Raw genomic sequence first — 22,468 nt, 5'->3', positions numbered from 1 at the left:
GATATAGTAACAGATCAGAAATGTATACTGTTAGTTGATATCCATTCCGAAATATTTAAAGCGTAATTGTTTGCAGAGTTAATTATTCTTTTTTTTTTTTTTTGCATATTTTATTTTTACATATTGTTAAGAGCTGTTACAAAGTGTGTGTGAGAAATGTAAACTGGATTGAGCGAATTTTGTATTACATTTTGTCAAGTTAAAAAAGTTTTTAAGGCCTCAATCAATCAATCAAAATATCAATTGTCAAAATTACTTTTCTGTAGTCATATCGTTTTTGGTTGCGAACCTGGTTGACTACCAGCAGAGGGAAGTAGTGAACTACTTCCATTATTCTGACAGCGCTCCAGTGTAGATGGTATTTTGGATAAACGAAATTCTAGTGACAACTTAATATAGAAATAGTCACTTTCTCAATATTAGAATGCACCATTATGTACACTGATGTTGAGAAACATACTGTACATATTTTACACTTGTAGAATAACACCGCTTAGTAAGATCATTAGAATTAGACAAAATAAAACGTGGTGAATAATTTCATAAATTGGCCAAGAGAATATATAAAAAAGAATGAATTGATCAGTTGAGTTGAGTTGAGGCGCGTCCAGTTTCAAATAAGACCGGTGATTGAATACTCCATACGTCATAATGATGCATTTGGGTACCTCGAAAATTTGGCCGATTCAATTTCAAACACTGTACTTTATCTAAATTAAAAAAAAAACTTGTCGTTTGTTCAAAAATACCAATTACATAAGGAGATCGGGTTTTCATGCAAACTATTTTACTACTTATTATTATTATTATTATTATTAGTTATACAAGCGAAAGTCTGTAAAACTGCACATGGGTCACGTTGTACGTGATATTTTTCCGAACTGTCTTTGAAGAGGGCATAGGTCCCACACGCGCAGTGGCTGTTGAAGAGTTGTAATGTGGGGGATTTCAGCCCTGCTCCTCGTCGCGTCGTGCGAATTGCTTGACAAATGAAGAGACGCACTTTAAAATAATGAAAACAAAGTTATTATACGGATGCGACAGCAAAGCGGACACTTAGCTCTTTCTCAATTAGCTTCGCCAAAATATTTTTGCACGTATACGCTACTGAAGAAGCCATGGAACCGATAACGAAGTGGACGCCAAAGCAAGTTGTAGAATGGATGAAAGGTAAGCCCGATACACTTTCGCCTTGTTATATTAATTTAACCACGTATTTGTCAGAAAGGTTCCCAACGTTAACCTTTACATGTTTAGTCGGTACCTGTTAGTTTCGTAGAAACTGTGACAACAGTGCTCAACAACGTCAGCGCATAGCATTTCACTTGTCAATGAAGTTGTACAGCACTTTCTTCTATGCGCATTGGTAAACGTTGCTGTTTATTTGTGCATCAGTAGCAGAAAGTTAGCTGGAGTCTGTAAACAAACTAGTGACTGACAATCTCAATTTGCGGGCAACACACTGGGCACTCTGTCACACCGGGCAACAAACTTCATCTTTGACCCCCCCCCACTCCTCCAGAAAAAAAAACAAAAACAAAACAAAAACACTAATGTGCAGTCGTTGCTTATTTACAGTCAACCGGCTTTGGCGTTTAAAATCAGCATTGAAAAATCGCACTCGCGTGTTGTGGAGCACTTTTAAAGGTCTTTCACTTGTCTTACACAAACTTTTAGAGGCCAGTAGCATGTTTGCCATCAAGTGCGAATGGCTCTTTCTACCTGGGTCCAGTCACTGCAAAGCTATGTGCGCTTAGACATGTCAAATGGTATGTGAAGTATGGGTGGAAAATATTCCATACTCCCTTTTGGTAGTGTGTACTGAATGACGAATGAGACTTGTAAGGAGATTTATTTCGGCTTGTAGTTTAAAAAAAAACAGACTAAAGTGCCTTAATTTCCCAGATTATACCATGACACATTGTTGATTTTGGTCACCTTGAAACCAGTTTGCATCAATGGTTGGTAGCTCAAAAGGATTGTGGGGAGGGGGTTCGTTTCAGTGAAAAAAGCCGAGCCAGGACACGCATGCATGGTGGGATTAGTCGACACAGACCCCATTGCTCGCAGTCTCCCTGAAAATCAGACTCAGCGGTTGTCTATCGGTCATATCAACCGAATTTTCAGGCCATGACAAATCAGGTCAAATAAGGTGAAAAGACTACAGGAGTATTTTGTTTCACCTTAACATACATAAAATGACATTTAGCAGAGCCACACCAATGTGTGCAGGTTTGTAAGAAAATAGGCAGCCAATGTGTCATGGTCAGCTCAAGCAAGAGGGATTGTCTTGTTTTAGTCCTTTCAACAAAATTAATTATTCCTCCATAACATTTGCTCCTTTTATTGTGTACAATGTGTTCAAATACGGGTGAAATAAAATGTTTCGAAACAGTCGTTCAGGTTATGAACTATGTACCTGTATATCATTGTGGATAACAAGCGCAAACATTGTTAAACTTCTGTCTTCCTCCTTTTCTGTATGTATTAAATGTGACGGACACCTTTTACATGCGTCTTTACATGGAAATTGTACTGCTGTAGTTTATTGCAGGTTCCAAAGCACGAAAGAGACAAGACCAGCAGTTTGGATCAGTTTGCAGCGAAAACTGTCTCGTCTAAACAGCCTTTAGTTGTTGCTCCGCGTAAAATTTAACCCACAGGAATACTGCATGCATTTATCTCAGGTTGTTTTTTTTTTCGTAAAGGGACAGGGAAGTTCTTTGTGTATTGAAGCAGTTGTTAATCACTTGCATTGTTGGGGGAGATCAAGCAGTGGCTGGTGGATGTTTATTGCCAGTGAAAGGGCAATTGGTTCTTTCAATCCAAACACTGTCGTCTTTTGTCTTGCAGACTCGTGATGCCCTAAAGCACCACAAGCTCTGATCTTTTAGCTGGACCAGAGGTGTTGTGCATGTGATCAGTGTGTCACGTGTTACCCATTAGGATGTGATAAAGTTTTATTAACTCATCAATAAACAGTATGGCAAAATCTTATCAAAAAAATTTCAAGTACAAATTTAAGGGTCGGGTTGAAAAAAAAAAAATCACAAGTGGTGCTTCTCACTTCCATCCCTTTCATTTTCCAAATTTAGGAGCCACATGGCCGAAGCTTCAGCTGAGAAGGGTTGGCACCACCCAAAGGTTGTAAAGCTGCTTAAGAGTTACTCATTTTACCAAACATATAACTTCTTTTCCATCTCCCTTGGTTGGTTTGTTGTAACTGAAAGTAAGGCTGCCAAATTTTGTCAAGGCATTCCAAACATTCAAAACTGCACAGCTGCAGTCTGGCGGCTGGCGTTTAACCAGTATTTTAACAATCTCAAACTGTGCTTGAACATGTGACAAAGTATCTGGATGAACTGGAAGTTCTTCAGAGTGCACTCAAATATTAACAATTTATTTATTGTTTTTATCGTGGATGAAATGAGCCAAAGTAAATTATCAAGTTGTCTACTTTGATCGCGCGCCTCCATCCCTTAAACCCACTGACCTAATATTTACACCATCTGACTAGACTGGTTTGCCTCAAGCCACTAATGCAGTAATGTATGACATGGTGAAATATGGGTTGATACACATAAGGGAATTTGCATCCAACGTGAGCAAAGGTGTGGATATCTCTTTCCTGTTTTTCAACTAACATCAAAGTGCCAAAGAGGTAATTAGCTTTTTACAGAGGTGACAGACATGGCAAGTATTCTTTACTTTTTGAATCGTTTGTGCTTGGAAAAAGAATAGGATTGGTTCCCAGCCCACATTTTCTAAAGCTACCTGTACATCAGAAGACTTTGAGAAGATTTTTGAAAAGACCCTTGCAAAACTATCTCTCACACCTGTTCACATTTAAAGACAATTTATAGGGTTTTTAGTCACAGCCTCGTCTCAGACTGAGGTTTTACAATGGCTGTCAATTTTTAAGGGTCAGTATTTACAAGACCGCATCAAGATTCTTCAGACATTTGGGATGGTCCAAGTTCTTCGGAGCAGTCACGTTTTTCCCGGTGCTGCTCTTGTGATTGTTTGCAAAACATAGCAGAATGAATTGGTCAGCGTTTCATGATTTTAATCTCAATCCTCATCGGATGTTATTGCCGTTATTATGTAGCAGGTTTTTGTTTGTTTTCTGGAGCACATAGGTGATGTGGTTACGTTACCATGCAGTGGTGTTAAGATAAAAAAGATAAAAGGCTTGGCTCGGTCCTACGTGTGCTTTAAGATAAATAAGACCAAATTTATTAATGTGTAGGTATTTAATATGGCTCAGAGCTTTTGTAATTGCTTGTTGTCTCATTGTCTGAAGCGTCAGAGTTATGAAAGTAGCTAAAAATGCGTTGTCGTTCGCAAACCTGCGCTACTCAATTAGATACAAACTTATTGAGTCTGTCATTCAAAGTGGACTTGCGCAACCAGTTACCATGTAAACAAAAAGGCAGTTCCAATTCATGACTGAAGTTGCACCCATAATTCATGCAAAGGCTCATGGGGCCGAACAATAAAGTGGAGTGAGACATTGGCTGCCATTGTCTTAAAGCCAGTAGTGGCGTTCTATTCACGCCGAATCTCACGAAGCGGTGCAGGCCTGCAAATGTGTGCGTGCTTAGCGAATGTTGTTTTGTTCCATCAGGGTTCGTTAAAGGTCGCAAACAGTCGCAAAGATGTTCGCCAACAATATTAATGGTCTCAAACATTTTTTCTTGTTTCAAATAAATTTTTAACATGTTCAAAATTTGGCGACAAGATAAAGAGTTTGCAGCTATTAAAACTGTTTTGCAATGTCTGGCAAATGTCTTTGCAAGTCTTCACAACTGTTTGGAGCATTGAACGAACTCTGATTAAAAAAAAATATATATGAGTACGTCTGCACAAACTTAGAATCCTTCACTTCTCAATGACATAGGGACTTTTTGGATGGGAGAGTAGGGATTCCAGTAGTTGGTATTGGACCGGTACCTGGCCTTATTTCAAGGTATCGGTACTTCCAAGAAGGGCCGATACCAGTATCAGCTGCCCTTATGTGGCTGTTTTACGATTAGGAACTGAAGGCATGCGTGTCCAACAGATGCCTTTTAAGATGCAATTTCTGGAGATATACGGATATTAACCTGAAACCATTGTCAGGATAAGCGGTTTCATTTCATTTATTTAAATGAATTTCATTATGTGTTCGATACAAAATATGTATTTTATGAACAAATGAACATTGAAAAAAGAACATTGCCATTAACTGCATGCGATTTTAAGGAAAAGGGCTACATTGGGATATGTACGCATATAAATGATCCCTGTTATTGTTTATGTGGACATTTAATATATCAAAAGTAGCAATAGTATCTGTACTTGGTATCGGTGACTACTGCAGTTGAATTCTTGTGCTGGAATTGGTCTGAAAAAGTGGTATAGAGAATCCCTAGGTTCTATAGTTGGATAACATCTGTAATCACCATTAATCACCTTATACTATATACCGTTAATACCGACAGGACATCTTTTCCAATTTGATCAACTTCCACAAACCTTTCAATTAATACAAGGATGGATAGACCAGTAAATTATTCTCTAGACAACCTTTAAAAATGAAGCCAACCTATTGTCAGTAATGAATTTCCAGTCACCAATCCATTCAGTATTTCTAATCAACCTATTGTTCCATTGATAGGCAGATAGCTTTAGAGTTGAGGGGGAAGTGTTGTAAGAGGATTGTCCCCGGGAAGAGGTGACTGAATGCGATTGCCTTCGTTCCGTCTATGCCTGGCACCCCAGTGGTTTGTTTCTCACACGGCCTCGTCTTCCAGCCTTACAACCGCAGGATCGTCACCATGTGGGAAGAAACTCATCAGTAGTTAATGTCATTGTTCTAATCCGGTTTTGAGGAACTGACAAAGAAAGGTCCATTAGATTTTTGTCAGAACGAAGTGTTCCTCACCGACTAAAGATGCCATTCACATGCTAATTCAACCCAGTTTGGTGCAGGCTGCATTAACACCGCTGGGGACGACTGTGTGAAGCACAGTGAGAACGTTTTATCAGTAAAATAAAAATTTGCAATCATATCCAACAGAGATGCTCCCCAATATCCCTTGACAACTGTCCTTCGATCACCTCGACTTTCATTCAAATGTGGAATGTGCATTGCAAATCTCGTCGATCATCTCCGCTGAGCTATTTGGCTACGGTCTGCCCGAAGCGCATTGGCCTGTGAAAGGCTCTGTTTAAACTCCACGAATCAACGCTCCAACCTTAGGTGGCACAAGTGGCGCAAGTGCAAATATGGGTGACATGCCGCCTGACCTCTCGTGGAAGGAAGTCAAGCATGAATGGTGTGTTTGCAAGCCAAGTTCACTCTGCTAGTCATGTGATTGAAGTTGTTCCAATAGACTGAACATCTCAGACAGCTAACAAAACAAATTTGCCCTTGAATAGTGTTGGAGTTTTGGTATGCCTGTCTCAGTATTGCAATCGAAACAGCGTTAGCGCACTTACACTCAAATGACCTCGGAATGCAGTCGCTTTCTGCTCCGAGGATGAGCAGTCAAAACAAGCGGGGAGTGTTGTGTCACTCGTGTCGGAGCCACAAGTTGCCTTTATAAGGTTTACACTTCCCTCACCAAACACTGTACTCATCAAGCGTTCACCACCATTTTATGGTAGAATCTTGTCAAACTATTTGCAGTGGGTAGCTTTGTGAACCCACAGTTGGCTTTAGTTGGGCACTGGGTGAATACCATAACACAGCTTGTTTAGGACATGTCGAGACATGTCTGGTTTTCCCAGTTCTCCGCTCCGACTGTACACATTCTGCTGTTTGCACAGTTTTAAAATCATCCTGTTCCTATAACATACAATTTAACGCTCTCTTTTTTTCCCACTGATTTACAGAGGAACTATTTCCAATCCATTTTAATCACATGTTGGGAAAAGGTTATTGCTCTCTGAAGGCTCCTATTGCTTCTGAATTGTCATGCACCATGTACGTTGTGTGTGCTGACTTATATGGAACTGCAACGTTTGAAATTGTTTTTCATTGTACTGATGGTCCGTTGATTCAGTACGTTCAAGGCCTGCCACTGCAATGGCTCCTATAATCTGACTAAATGGATTTTTGACAGACTGATCCTAAACCGTAACCTACTGACTCGAAACTCTGATACCTGTTTTCATGACTCATATTACCGGTGGCTGCCACTGATGGGGCAACTGTTTACCTTCTCTTTTGTTTGGTGCAGACACCCTGGCAAAGTCTCTTACCTGCCCCTCACCCTCCCACTGTATGCACAGCCCTGTTTTAACTGCTTTCAGTCAACACTGCATTTATCATGTACAGTACATGAACCTGATAGGCCCTTTCTTCAAGTGTCATAGCTGTAGGCGGAAACCGGCAGCAGGGGTTGGCAAGCGTACAAACACACATCACCTGAAAAAAGGCGAGTGGTGCGTGTTTTTATTGAGAGGCATTTAGTTGTGTGCGTATGTCTTTGTTGTCTTTAATTAGAATGAGTGGTAAAGTACCACAGTGTGACATGTGTGTGCTTGCGGACCCATAATGGCCTGCAGGTAACACGTCACTCACCCTTTGCATCAGAGAAACCAGGATTTCTCCTCAGCTCACTGTTTCACTTGGCAGTAAAAAAAACTTGAAAGCTTAGAACCCGATTTGTGGGGCATGTTATCCTTTGGGAGTTTTAAGGCAATTAGCAAGTTCTGATCATGCAACTTTGCCCGTAATTCTTTGCATTAGACATGAAGTTATAATCAGTTTAATTAAAAGCATCTGTTCCATAAAAAATGGATGTGAAGTTTGGCTCGGTTTCAAAAACATTTCGTGTTTGTATGACAGCATCCACATTTCTATGGCAAACTAAATGAGTGGGACACATTTCAGCCACCAAAGCTTTACTGTGATGCAAAATCAGTGCTGGTCCATTGGTCTGTACTGTCATCAGTACGCAGGGCCACCCTCGTCATGCAGCTTCTGAGTGAATTGAAACTGAACCAGCGAAACCATTGTTCCACACTTAGCTGTGTGTCTTAGGCTGGATTCACAATGCATGATTCTAGTGACAAAATTAAGATAAAAATCACATAATTCAGATAGACATCACAGCGTCGAGGGGAGAAACCATGCATGGTATCAGATATCTTCAGCTTGGAACCAGGCCTCTTCCAAATGTGGATAAAAACTTCTTATGTATCAGGTATCAGCCAATACAACTGCAATGTAAACAGAGTATGTGAATTTAACCACTCTGGTATTAGATATGTCTCACTTGAAATGTAATGTAAATAAATAGACAGTCCAGAAAATCAGGTATGGGTATTAAATAAGAATTGGGTATGTAGACAGGCAGTGTAAATACAGTCCTGGGGTACTTTTCACACTTGCACCTTTTTATAGTTTGTTTTCATCTAAATCGAGTTGTTTTGCCCATTTGTTGCAGTTCAGCTAATTTGCCCACATCACTGGTGAGCTATATTTTTGGAACAGGCCCCCGAGCAGCTTATGTGGTTCTTGGGGCCTACTTGGTGCCCATGGGCACCTAAAAAGTTTCCCATATCTTTTTTTAAAATTCCAGATTTCTTTTGGAATGTGGAACAGGCATATGATTGAATGCTGGAGCAGCAATATGTAAGGGGCAATAGCTAAAAATGGCCTTCACTTATCAGAGACGGTTTTACATTCTTAAGTGGGTCAGTGTCCTTGTACGCAGACCAAGTGCTGCTCTAGTTTGAGATCAATACGCTGAGTTGTGTTCTTCTTTTTCTTCGGTGCTGATACACTGAGGAAGCATTAGATGATAACTTTGGTTTGCAAGGTAGGCCATGACACACATCCCGACTGTGTGAGCTCTGCCAGCATTCCATTCTTCTTAATCTTGCTGCTACTGCCTTTTCTAATTCTTGAAATCAGTTATTTTACCACTCACAAACCAATTTTTCCCATCAGTAACGGGGTTGCGCAGCTGGTCTTGCACTGTGTCCACAGACCAAACCTGAGATTAATACATGTTTACCATCATTGATTGGACTTCAGCAGCTTTGGGTTTTGGATCACGAGATGACTTGGAAAATGTAACAAAAATGAAAATTAACCTGTTTTCCACATAGATGGAAATGTGCTTACTCAAGACTGTGGAGCTGCCCTTGAGCAAGTCACTTTTTCCATGACACCAGCGTTATGGCATTGTTTAATAATCAAATACTGTATAATGGGTCAGCATCATGATGCATCCAAGAAACATTGAAGTCTCCCACCCCTAATCAAAGGGTAATTTACACAAATTGTGACTAAGATTTTTCTGGTGCTTAGTGACCCTATCGATACAATTTTTTTGTCATGTGCATTCAATCATTGCTTTGTTTTCTGTGGATTTACAGACAAGCCATTATTGCTGCAACCACTGCTTTAGCTCTATTCTTTGTTTCACACATACTTGATGAAATTGATCATCCAGCAGATAGTCTCAATGTCGGGCAGTCAATAGTGTGTCGGTGATCGGCGACGATCACCGACCAGGTGACGATAATTGATCATGCCAATTGGCTGGTTGCGAGCGGATTAGTGCTCGAGGCAAGAATCGGAAGAGAAGACAGCAAACAAATGGTGGTGAAGTAGTCATCCAAAGAAGCCATGCACAGGTGTTGCTCATTCTGGACATTATTTTCATCTCATCACACGTATATCGATGAAACGTCCACCGAAATGGAACAGGAAGCTTTGTTTACGCACACAAAATTCCACACTAGTAGACCTTCCAAACTAGCAGTTCTAGTTACTTTTTTGTTAGAATGAGGAACTCTGACTACTGCCGCCAATGGTGTGCAGCGGTATTAGGTTTCATGCATGTGCAGAAGGCATGTCGTAGTTAGCGTCGGGTCCGGTGTGTCCGCCATCACTTTTATCTTCCCGGAAGTGCTGCCTGGCCCCGATGCGCTGTCTTGTAATTCTGTTTAGACAACTGCCGCCAGATATCAGTCACCGCTGACCTGACCACAACAAAAGTAACACCTTTGTATGGAAAATACCGAGCAATTAAAATTTTTAAATGTCTCCGATTAAAAACGAATTGCTGTGTCTGAATGACACATCTGCAAATTAAATGCATTATTCACTTCAAATTCTACGTGAAAGCTGTTTTAGAAAACGAGCAGCGATGGATGAACTTGCACACTCGTCCTTGTTCATATGCTTCAACACAAGCAGGCCTGTGGACTTTAACCCGCTCTTATCCCATCAGTCATCGTCCATCAAGTTAGAGAGCAGCCCCAGCTGCTTTTTTCACTTGGGAAACCCACCCTGGATACGTCACCACCGATACGTAATTGTCTGTTTTATTTTCACTCTGGTAGATGGGGTGAAACACTCATTGTTGGCAGAGAGTGGAAGCCATGATAAGACTGAAAACGTAAAACAATTTAATTCGTCACTGAAAATGTTGAAGTTGCAGTATCTCAAAGCATGTCCCCCCCAAAACGATTCTAGTCACACTGTTTGTTGTCTAATAAGCACACATTTTTGCAAAAGACACAACACGGAGAGCCCTATTGTCCGACTCTTTTTCCCAGTTCCCATTGGAACTGACCAGCCCGTTGTCTATCCAGGTTTTGTTGTTCTGTGAAGTCATGCATTACAAGATAGCTTTGCAGTTGCAGAGACAAGCTCTTTCTTTCTAATTACAGCACAGCCTGGCCCAGCCAGAGTCCATTGTGCCCGAGTGCTGTGAATTCCCACAATGGTGCTGCTCACTGGGGAACAATGAGTCAAATTCCTGACCATTCCCTGCAGGTTCAGAGGGCTGGCTGACAAATAAAAACAGCAGAGTTACAGTGGCTTCACCATTGTACACCCAGTCGTGTTCCCAGTGGCCACCTCAGTTGGGGATCTTGGTGCATGTTTGTTTGTGTGCGTTAGAGAGCGGCTACCACTCCCAATGGGAGCAAAGGGAGTGGTTGAAAGATGGGAGAGATCTGGTAGAAGGAGTTTACCGAGTTTTTTTTCTCGTGCAAATGAAAGGCTGTTCACTCTTTTGTGTGTGCGTGTTTCCCAAGGCCCATGTTTTACATGTATCGCACGGCACACTGACAAAGATATATAGTGTGTGTGTGTGTGTGTGTGTGTGTGTGTGTGTGTGTGTGTGTGTGTGTAATATATATTTCTTTTTCACACAAGTTATGTATCCTGAAATAATTACCGTATGATATATTGATTTGCCGACAAATTTACTTTGTTCGAAATCTGATGAACAAAGAAGTTATTTGTAATTCCAAAAAATATTTGCCAAACAAATTTGTAGATACAGTACGGTGGCCGGTTCGTATTAATAGCCACAGGTCTCTAGGTTTTAACATGGGATGTTTGCGAAGAAAGAAGTCACACAAATGGATTTTTTAAAACTATTTCTTTACCTTTTTTCTTTTGAAACCGCGTCACGTTACAAGCCGCAGGGTTCAAAGTTTGTGGAAAAAAGTGGAAACGCATCGCCTGTAAATTATTGTATTGGACCAATGAATTGAAATTGGGTAGTTTCCCGTGGCACACCTAATGAGATTTTTGTGGCCTCACTGTCTTTTTCACATTGTGTTAGCGTTGTGTATATACAACTTAGAATGACAACTTGCAATGATAAGTTATAATGATTAAGTATTTGGTGTGGAGAGGAATAAGGATGTGTATGTATTGTATATCAATATTTCTTAACAATGATTATTTATTATAATACTATAGTACAATATTTTAAAGAATATACAGGGTTGTCAAGAAGGGGTAAGAGTAAATAAGGAGGAGTGAAACGTACAATCTAATTTTAAGTTGAGTTACTTTTATGTTAGTTTCATTTTTGTCTGTTAGCTGTTTTTTTTTTTTTTTTTAAACATAATTTTTCACACTGGTGAGAAACAAATCTTTCATTCACAATCAGTCCGGTGTGTACCTCGTCTCTCATCTAAACTCAGCTGGTACAGACTGATAGAAACTGTGTCATTGCATAATCGGTATCGAAAATGGAATTCAGTGTTTCTTTGTCCCCCACTGAAGAGTGCACAAATACTGTCACAGATGAAGCCATGAAGAACCCAATCTGCACTTTTGGTTTGCCTTTGCTTATGGGAAATATTGAGATTGTGACAAGAATAGCACAGACATTGGCAAGAAGATGGGTTCTCTTCTTTATGTTGACAGAAATGTGTGCTTACCCAACCAACCATGAAGTTTGCTGTGGGTCTTGATTGTCTCCCTCGCCTCGGGGGTATACTGTAGTTCCACTTACGCGGTCCAGACTGGAGTTTCTGTGCCCAGAGCTTTCCAAGCTCCCCATAGTTATGCCTGCCTGTGGGTAAATCACTCGTATACAGTACACAACCTGTTGCGGACAAACAGGAATCATTGATATGAATCTAATAAGCTGCTTACTCACAAACACAGGCGGAGAACATTATCAAAGGAAACCAAATGGTACGAGCAATAAAAGGATAACACTAACAAATCGTTTTTCAATTGAACTGATTAAAATCAACGCATTTAATGAGTTATTGCACTTTGGCTTCAATCGAACCCAACATTGGTGAGCTGTAAATATGGTCCCAGCTGTATATCAACATGATTGTATTTGACATTGGTGGTGTGTGTTTATGTCTCCGCTGCGGAGTTACACCCTCTTGGTTTGGTCCGAGGACTTTTGCCAAGTGCTTCACAGAAGCCATAAAACTCTGTCAAAGCTTTTTCATAGTGCACAGCTTTTGAAAAGCTTTCACGCAAGCGCTGCGTTCCCTTCCTCTCACATTATGACACTAGTATCGCCAGTTGAATCATACCCCCAACAGCATTTGGTTGACAAATGTACAGGTACCAATCTGTCAATTGTTTGCTAGCCTTCTTTGTGACGTTTCTTCTGACAGTTGACTAAAATGTGACGTAATTCCCTTTGGCCTTGCTAACCCAAGATTTATTTTCTTTTGCTCCCTGGTAGCTGGCTCAGTGTTTACATTTAGTTTGACTTTATCTTCCTTTTCCCGCGTTGCTCAGTTATTTTTGTTGGTCTTGCGTGTAATATTGTGTTTTTCGTTGCAGCTGGCCATTCAGAGGTTAAGCCCAAACTTCCTTAATGTGGTCTTGAGGAATTTGCATGCCAAGGAATGAGAAACATCTCATGAGCCTAACTGGATTTGGCTTGTGCGCAGACAAATGGCTCACAAGCCACAATTGGTTTTCCTTTGACTCCGCTGCGATGGCTTGAGTGCAGACTCAGACCACAACAAACAGATTTATTCGACCAACTGTCATAGTGTGCCGTGAGTTGCTTCAATGCAGGCTCGCATGTTTCTGTGAGCTTTCAGAGCTTTACCATTTTCATCACGCATGAGTATTTCAAAGTCAATTCACCTTTTTATACTCAAATTTGAGTTGGTTCACTGCACTTCTAAGAGGTCAGAAATTAATCCACTGCCATTTTATCTCAGTGGGTCTGTAAGTATATGAATTATTGAGCGTGCCATTTTAACGATTCATCCCCTTTCAAGGGTTAACATTCTTGTCATGGCTTCCAATTTGATGCCCACGCTCATGACCCACAGTGAGTGTAGATGAGAGATAAAATATGATGTGCCTTGTTAGATAAATGTCTTGGTGACTAGAAGGCGCACCTAGTGGGTTGTCTCTCATAAATTCATGCTCTGTATTTTATGAGGCTCCACTGATTTCTTGCTATGTTTTATATTCTCAGGGGGGGAAAAAACCTCCTTGTGACTTGAATTTCAAGATGAGTTAGGGCTACCAAATCCTGCCTTGTACTGAGGAATATCTGTGTGTGGGGAGGTTGGACTTGGAGTTGTGACTGAGGGGGTCTCACAGCTGACGGGTCTTTTTAAGAAGCAGGGCACAGAGCCATGCATCTGCAGCTGCCCCCTTTCTGTACGCTCTTTCATTGGAAGAATGATGGCGTTCTGCAAATGTGTGCACATACACAGACAGACACACTCTAAAGATTAATGAATGAAAAGTTGAATGTGGGGTGTTTGTGTGTTTTCATGTCTTGTCATATTGTATATAGCTCACGTTGGGCTACCGGAACTAAACATTTTCTTTGAATGATTTATACATGTTTGACTTCTTAGTACCAGGGTTGTTAGCGTGGCTGTCCATTGTCCAGTCAATGCATTAATCCAACTACAGTAGCATTAGGCGGTTGGCACACACACACACACACACACACACACACACGCACTTGCACAAATATAGCCCTCCATTGTTTAACTAGCCTAACAGACTTGGCTGTCTCAACTGTTGCTCTGTTTGTAGTGTGTTTATCTTGCAAAGTTATCAGTCCCACCTGTTACTCCTCCGCATTGTTTTTACACACACACACACACACACACACACACACACACACACACACAACCAACAATATGTACACGCAAATAAGGATTTCGCATGCAAATTAAAGGGGCAAATGCTTGTGATGATATTTGCTGCAGTCTGAGCGAAGTAAACATACGCCACTCTCTTTTTTTTCATGTGCGTCCAGGTTTGGATGAAAGCTTGCAGCAGTACGTGAGCAACTTTGAGCGGGAGAAAATCAGTGGAGAACAGTTACTGAAGATCACGCATCAAGACTTGGAGGAGCTCGGTGTGGCAAGAATTGGACACCAGGAGCTGGTGCTGGAAGCTGTTGATCTGCTATGCGCTCTGGTGGGTAGAACTCATCAATCAGTGAATTATATTTTAAAAAAAAAAAAAAGCTTGTAAGAGTAGTTCCAACCTGCAATAATTGATTTTAGGTAGTAGCAAAAGGTGAGCCTTTTGTTCATTTGGCTGGCCACCTCTCCGATCTTGCAGTGTATTCATCACAAATTCAGTCTTTAGTTTGTTGTTGGGCAGCTGAAGGGAGCGGCGATGGAATTAAGCATCATTACCCTGCCGATGGAGGCTCAAAACACATGAAGTTGCTTGTGTGCTCTGGGGAACAAGAGTTTTTTTTTTTCTTTAGAAATTGCGGGGTTATAAAGAGCCACTATTGGTGCCCTTAACCAATTTTTGGAATAAAAGGTCTATGTTGATCACGTATGATTTAGTGAAGGAAAAAAAAAAGAGCATAGGTCTGATATAAAATAATTCAAGTCCAGAGCAAAAAGCGATTGTACTGTTCACTACACTTTGCCTGATGCACCAGTGGACTCTTTGTCTCCCATACTTGTCCCTTCCAACACATGTGTTTGCTTTCTCCTCATATACTGAATATGTCTTCCATCCTTGTATGTAAGCACTTGGGTGCCAGTTAGCATCAAAGCAGCAGCACTACAAACGGTCCAGCTAAGAAGGAATTAACTTTTCCAGCAGATGGAATTGATTTGGGATTTTATCACTTCCTGTCCCATGAAAGTCTCAGATTGTGGTCCATGTATTTTCATCTGTGTCAGCATTTTCTGTCATTATGCTCTTTTAAAGAGGTCTTTGCATTCAAATGTTGGGTTTGGTTGTCTTCAACTTTTTCTTTTTCTCCCAAACATAACCTTATCACTTCCGTTCAAGGGGTCATCTTGTTTTCAAGTTGATTAAAAATTCAAATCCACTTCACACTGTTGGGTACTTTTGGGTCATGTGGACAACAGGCCAAACAGGTTTATTTGGAGTGTAAAACCCATTCCCTGCTCATGAACTTGCTCAAAGTCTTCCATGCTGTATAATACATTTGGATGTGTACTTTCAAATTCAAAATTTGCAGGTTTGATTCAGCTGATGTGTATGGGTTAAGAGAGACCATGTTTCTTGTGTAATGTTCGAAGCATCGTCGTCTTTACCTCGCTTTCTAGGAGAGGAACACATGGAAAGACTTTCTTTGAACGTTAACGAGCTGCATTGTTTTTCTGTTCCATGCGCTGGAACAGGTTCCTTTCCATGGAACAGTCTATGTTCCTGTGCATCTAGCGGTCCAACATCTTTTTACCAGTGCAACACTCCAATCCTAACTCTTATGGCCTCCAAGGAGCACTTGGCAAAGTAAAGGAATGTCGCGTGTAACAGTTCAGCTCAGTGGATATATTGTTGAGTTCCAACTGGATGGTGTTGGAGTGTCTCAATAGCTTATCTTGAATAATTTGCCCAGTATTAGTATGGAACTGGTCTGCCTCATGGTCCCCTCAACATTTGTCTGATTTTACAGAATGGATGATGTTAGACTGCCAATAGTGTAATGATGAGTAAATAAGTGTTTGGTTTGGTGCATGTTATCTTCATTCTCTTGCTCTTCCCTGAAAGTTAAGGTATTTAGTTCTGGATTAGTTTAAATTGAGGCAAAGTCATTGCGAATAACAAGGCCACCAAAGCCCCTCACCTACTCCTTGTCCAAGTTCTTGTTTTGACACTTTCTTGTACATGGATGGGTAACTGGCAGTTTGGAATTTTTTTTCATGACCCCATTTTTTTTTTTTTTTTTTTTTTTAGGGGGGGGGTGGGTTATAAATACGTTACTGTATTACAGTGGACCTTTTACATATTTGTGTTTCAGTAAGTCAACTAAAAGGGAAAACCTTTATGCATTTTGCATGCATTAGCATGTTAGTGTATACTGATAAGTTTTTAAAGAAGTGAATATGAGGCTCGGTCAAGCACTTTTGACAATATATGGCGTAGATAAAGCGCTATAGAAGATGAAAATAGATTTTTCAATTCTTGGTCTGACATTTTTTTTCACCACAAGTTTAGTAACCCATTCGAATTGATTTGGGACTCGCTGCTTAAACGGTAAATGAAAAGCAAACACGGATTTGGTGTTAAAATCCAAGCTCGACTATGCATTTCGAGTATTATTCCACAAAGTACTGTAAACTGCTCAACATCACTTATGGAAAAGGATATTGCCTGTTGGCCAAGTGCAATCAGAATGACTGATGGGCCAAAATGCTGCCCCACAGCTGTCCCATAGCTCCACAGGAAACAGTGGTGCTCTTCCCCACAAGCCATTGGGCGGCCACTGCAGTTCAAAGACAAACAAAGAACATTCTGTTTAGTTTTTCTGGACTTGTGTGACCCATGATGCCATTTGCAGTGTCTGTGGAACCCAAAACGTTTGTGGAAGTTCAAATCCCTCCTGAGACAAACTCATACATTAGAACATTAATAGAAATAAAACCATGTAAAGAGCCCCAGAAGTCCTGCTCATTTATTTTGCTATTGTCAGCGGATGTGCTCCAATGCGGAATAAGACTTATTTTTAGATGCCATATTATAGCTTATTTATGCAAAATACACAGCGTGTTTATCAGCCAGTCTGGCTATATACAGCCTGTGGAAAGAACAGCAAGTGCTATGTTGTGATAGCTATCTTTCACTTTGAAGGAAACATTCATTACACTCCTGTTAGATAACTCCCCCAACTTTCAGACTCCTACTTGCACCGTCGTGCACCTAGTGTATTTATGAATGTAATATCAACAATGATGTCAAATTGGGATATGCATAAAGAAAACATTGTGTTTGAAATGAATTTTGAGGTTCTAATTGGTCCAGAATGGATTTTTATTTGACTTTAAATGGTGCGGTCAATAAAATACCACATTATAAATCACCGCAAGCAAACTGATTTTTGTAATTTTCAATGAGACTTCTGCACCTATCGGCAGGGATTTTGGGCCACTCTTCTTGCCCAAACTGCTCCAGTAGCCTCAGGTTTGAAGGCTGCTTTCTCTCGACGCTATGTTTCAGCTCTTTCCACATATGTTCAATCGGATTTAGATGAGGGCTCATAGAAGGTCATTTCACAATTGTCCAATGTTTTTGTTCTGATCCCTGCTTGGGTGGTTTTAGCTGTGTATTTTCGGTCATTATCTTGTTGCAAGACCCATCCATGACCTGTGACGAAGATCGATCTCTCTGACATTTGACAGGACGTTTCTCTCAAGAATACCTTGATAGTCTTAAGATTTCATTGTACTCTGGACAGATTAATGACATCCTGTGCCAGATGTAGGAAAGCAGCCCCAGAAAACAACAGAGCCTTCTGCATGTTTCACAGTAGGGATGGTGTACTTTTCTTGCTGAGATTCATGTTTGCATCTATGAACATAAAGCTGATGTGCCAAAAAGTTCCAGTTTTCTCTTGTCTGTCCGGAGGTCATTCTCACAGCTGATCTTGGAGTTCACCTTTAATTTCTTTGGAGGTTGTTTTGAGCCTTTCTTTTACCATTCGTGTTATCTGTCTCTTGAATTTGTTATCAAGTTTCCTCCTGCACACACATCCAGGGAAGTCGTCTATCATTTGCTTTCTAATTTCCTGAGACAACTCTCTCCTTAGTTTCCTCTGGTCCATGTTTAGTGTGGTACACATCATTTGACCAGATGTCACTCTTTAAATTGGCACCCGTGATGCTGATTGGAGGACATGACCCTTTGGTCAAATTGTTTTTTTATCTTCTTAGGGGTACAGAACCATCTTTTTTTTTTCTTTCGTTAACAGAGTCGTACCAAAAGTTTTGTCCAGTTTCTGTATGTATATGTAAATACGTGTGTGTGATTGTGTGTGTGTGTGTGTGTGTGTGTGTGTGTGTGCTATATTTTTAAATATATGACACTGTTGTATTCATGAACAGTAAACATTTGCTAAATGATTTCAGTGCTAACCCAGTCGATGTCCTGTACCAAGTCAGGCAGCCTACAGTCACTGTGTGTCAGACAAAATCATTCCAGTAATTATTTGAACACTGATATTAGTGAAAAGACCTGTGTTTTAAGGAGGGGGGAGTGGAATAAAAGCAGACACTGACGTCTCAGAGATCTCCTTTATTGGCTCGACATGTGCCGTGTTTCTCTTTGCAAGCAAATTTAGCTTCTGGCACATCAGTCTGAACAGCAGGATTGTTGGCAGTGTTGCAACACCCTGCAAGCTGATATTTACGAGGGCAGCAGAGATTATATTCATGCTGCTCAACTTTAACAAGCTAGAGACGTATTACAAACGATTTCTTTCAATACAGATACAATACAAATTGATTTGTAAATTTTCCAACTCGTGACGTATGTTTATTTCCAACCGGGCCACTGTTTAATGACCCATGAAGACTGATTTGGGCTATTTTGTACACGTGGAGCAGTGATAAAATAGGGGAATTTAATGACCGGAAATAAGCCCAGCCCAGGCACAAGAATGCTTTGCTCTTCATGATCGGAATCAGATGACACGTGAACACTCTGGCCACACTCTCTCAAGCAATCAAGCAACAGCCAGAGTCTCAGCCCGTTTAACTTGATTGAAAATTGTCATTGTGTATATGTTCACTGTTTCAGAACTATGGTGTGGAGACAGACAACTTGAAGGACCTAGTGGTGAGGATGAGAGCAGCCACCAACAGTCTCCACATGGCCACATCTGATCGTAGGAAGAGCCCGGTGTATGATGAGAGTGCCTCACGAAAGCCACCTAATGACTTTCTCACATGTGTGGTGGAGCTCATTGGTGCTGCGAAGAGCCTCCTGGCTTGGCTTGACCGGTAAGTGCTTTCACACCATGGCTCACAATGCCACTAGTCGACACAGTAAAAGTGCCTTTGGAGTATCATTATCACACAACAGAATATTAAAGGACACATGATTTTGTTTATTATTTAAAATAGTTCCCAGGTGTTCTTTAAATGCCCCAAGCCTTAAGAATTAAATTACAATTTACACCTGCATGATTTAAGCATCTGAAACTCAAGATTGTTTTGAGGTGGCGATCCTGTCCCATGAAAATGTGCAAGGGCTCTTCAGCAGTGACAAAGCAGAGTACAGCTTTCGTTACCAAGACAACCAGGGGCACAGCTAGGCGGTTCAACAAGGCAAGCTGCTTTTAATTGCGGAAGTGAAGCCCAGAGCGCCTGTGAAGACATTAAAAGCGTGGAGGCAGCACTTTATGTACTACACTTGAGACACTTGTCAAAGAGTTGGCAGATCGCGACATGTGATACATGCAGGGCACACATGATCAACTTCAATGCCCCCCCACGCCCACCTTGTTGACCAATAATTCATGTATGTGCCACTTATCAGAAGCAAATGCTAATGCTCAGCTCTTCATCCAACAAATTTCAACACAGTTCTGCTTACCTGTTGGCCTTAACCGAAGTGTTTCAGACAGTGTAGTATGTGGCATTGAAAGTGGTGCATCTTGACCCAGCCTAGCTTCCAAGTCATGTTTGGAGAACCCGACACTGGGGCTGGTTAGTATGTAAAGTGCCGATTGTGATGTCACAGGAACAGACAGATAACAAGATTTACTTGGTTTTGATTTCACACTCGACGGTGGACGATCTCACCAGAGGACCACTTGATTGAATAGAAGCAACCACAAAGTCACTTTCCATAATGTGCCACTTTAACTAAAATGGGTGTATTAGTCCCTCCTTGTGTGTGTTGAGTAGAGTGAAAGAAAAACATGTTTTTGTATAGGATTAATTCAGTGCACCTCTGAAGACAAATAAAGAAGAAACTAATAAATGTTCTGAAATACGTGTGATGCTGATATAAATGAAATGGATAGAAGTTTTGGCACCCTCCTCTTCATTCATAAATGTATCGGTTTAGACTAGGTGCATTTGCTCCACCTGAATCTCAATGCTTGATCTTGCTGAGTCATGGTGTGTGGCCAATTGTATGCATCCAATGGTGTGTACAAAACAAGTTCAATAGAAGCATGGTTGGAGAAGCACAGATCCTTGAACTCGGCTCACCCTAAGGATGGCTGCCCCCGTCAACGTCATCCAACATCAGTAACCTTTGACCTGACAAAATGTCTCACAGCATCCCAAATCTCAAAGCCTATCTTCCCAAAATAGTGGAGGGCCAACTCCATTGCTATTTTCTTTCGTTTTCATATCTTGTGGATGTAACTGTGTCCCAGCACAGCTGTCCACATGTTGTAAGGAAGGAAGAAAATCATAGTTAAATTTCATTTAAGTTTGTATTTCTGGCTAGTCACCCAAATATTGTACAATGCGCACCATATCGTTTATAACGCTTTTTTCCCCTCTCAATGTGTCACGGGTTTTTATATAGCTACAATGTTGCTTATATTGATCTTATTATTCTACATTTCAAAGTTTACTATTGTACTTTTTAACAGGTACTGGCTGAAATGTGCTTCCCAAACTGCAGGCGATCACTGCAGTCCATCACTACTTTTAATTGTTTTTTTTCTCGGACTTGTTTGTGACAGGACACCTCTCACAGGGATCAGTGACTTCACAGCCACCAAGAACAAGATCATTCATCTCTGCCTGGAGCTCACCACCACAGTTCAACAGGTTTGCACACTTTTTAGGACAACAGGACATGTATAGCCGGCCGCTGAGAAACCCACCTACACACAATTGTGAAAAACACTGAGCACATACCAGCCCAGGGGCACAGACATGCAGGATCAAGCGAAGGAGAGAAGTGTTATGGGAAATGTGGTCTGGCAAGCATGACAGAAGCCCACAACCCTCAGTCTGAACAGATAATTGCAAGCATGGTGGTTGTTTTTTTTTTGAGGAGCTTTCCACTTGCTACAAGGGAGAACCCCTTTCTGTCCTTTGATAATTGCTTTTGAGTTTTTTACATATTGCCCCGCCGTTTTTGTTATTTATTTATTATTTTCAGAGAATTGCTGTCATATTTTGTCATCCTATTGTCGACAGAGTCTGGTAGTTAGTTTTCCAAGAATATGTGAGTGTTCAATGTCTACAGTAGTTTGGAGACCCCAGGTGTTTTTTTTTTTTTTTTTTTGCTTTGTTTTTTTTAAAGAGGCTTATTGCATCATAATGAATTCCTTTCCCAGGGTGCACATTTCCTCGCCAGTGTTGGGGATTTCAAAACCTCTGCTGATTTACTGTGGTTGCCCTCGTCATGGTCATCTAGTAGAAGTGGGGGGTGTACAATTCCCACACTGCCAAGTGAATCACAGAGATTATGGTGTCGACAGGGATACTCAAATACAAATCACAAGGGGCCACGCTTGCTTTTTCTTGCTGTGTCACAGATGTGACAAGACTCCCAAATCACGCCATTCATGTTGGTTGCCTCAACCTTCGACTTTTGAGGAAACGTCAAAATTCCAATGCTTCATCTCATAATGCCAATTCGAACTGGAGGAAGTGGCTCTCATCTTCCTGACTTGTTAAGCACGTGGGTCTTGGGCTGGTTGGAGGGAGAATTACATGCATATTTTTCAGTGCCTTCTTCTTTTAATTGCCAATTTTCACTGTTCACTTTTCTGTTAGGTGCGAACACACCATTTCTGTAGAGGTTAGCGTCTTACAGTTGGCAAAGTGTCAACACCTAGGGCCACCTTTTAAGTGCTACTTTTGGAGAATAGGTGCTTCATAGATGCTAAAAGCGTTGAGCAGTTACAATTTAATGGCACATGTTAAGGGGCTTGTGAAAGGTAGGAATAGATATCAACAAATCTTAATTTGTCACCCTCCTTGCTCTTGGGGCATTCTGTGAGTGAATTGCTTACTGCTTAAT

General features: G+C 40.9%; 1 protein-coding gene across 1 annotated transcript in view; it reads left to right on the top strand.

Annotated features, from left to right (window-relative positions):
* Window positions 1-898: 898 nt before the first annotated feature.
* Window positions 899-22,468, top strand: part of cnksr3 (cnksr family member 3) — a 30,136-nt gene continuing 8,566 nt past the window's right edge. The window contains exons 1-4 of the mRNA XM_019887116.1: window positions 899-1,170; window positions 14,517-14,680; window positions 19,271-19,473; window positions 21,177-21,264. Of these exons, the coding sequence (XP_019742675.1) occupies window positions 1,119-1,170; window positions 14,517-14,680; window positions 19,271-19,473; window positions 21,177-21,264 (507 nt within the window). The 5' untranslated portion in view covers window positions 899-1,118. The remainder of the gene's footprint in view (window positions 1,171-14,516; window positions 14,681-19,270; window positions 19,474-21,176; window positions 21,265-22,468) is intronic.

Source organism: Hippocampus comes, unplaced genomic scaffold (assembly GCF_001891065.2).
Source record: "Hippocampus comes isolate QL1 unplaced genomic scaffold, H_comes_QL1_v1.1 scaffold176, whole genome shotgun sequence".
NCBI classification, from domain to species: domain Eukaryota; kingdom Metazoa; phylum Chordata; class Actinopteri; order Syngnathiformes; family Syngnathidae; genus Hippocampus; species Hippocampus comes.
Note: the sequence above shows the minus strand (reverse complement) of the source record. Positions and strands in the feature narration are given on the sequence as shown.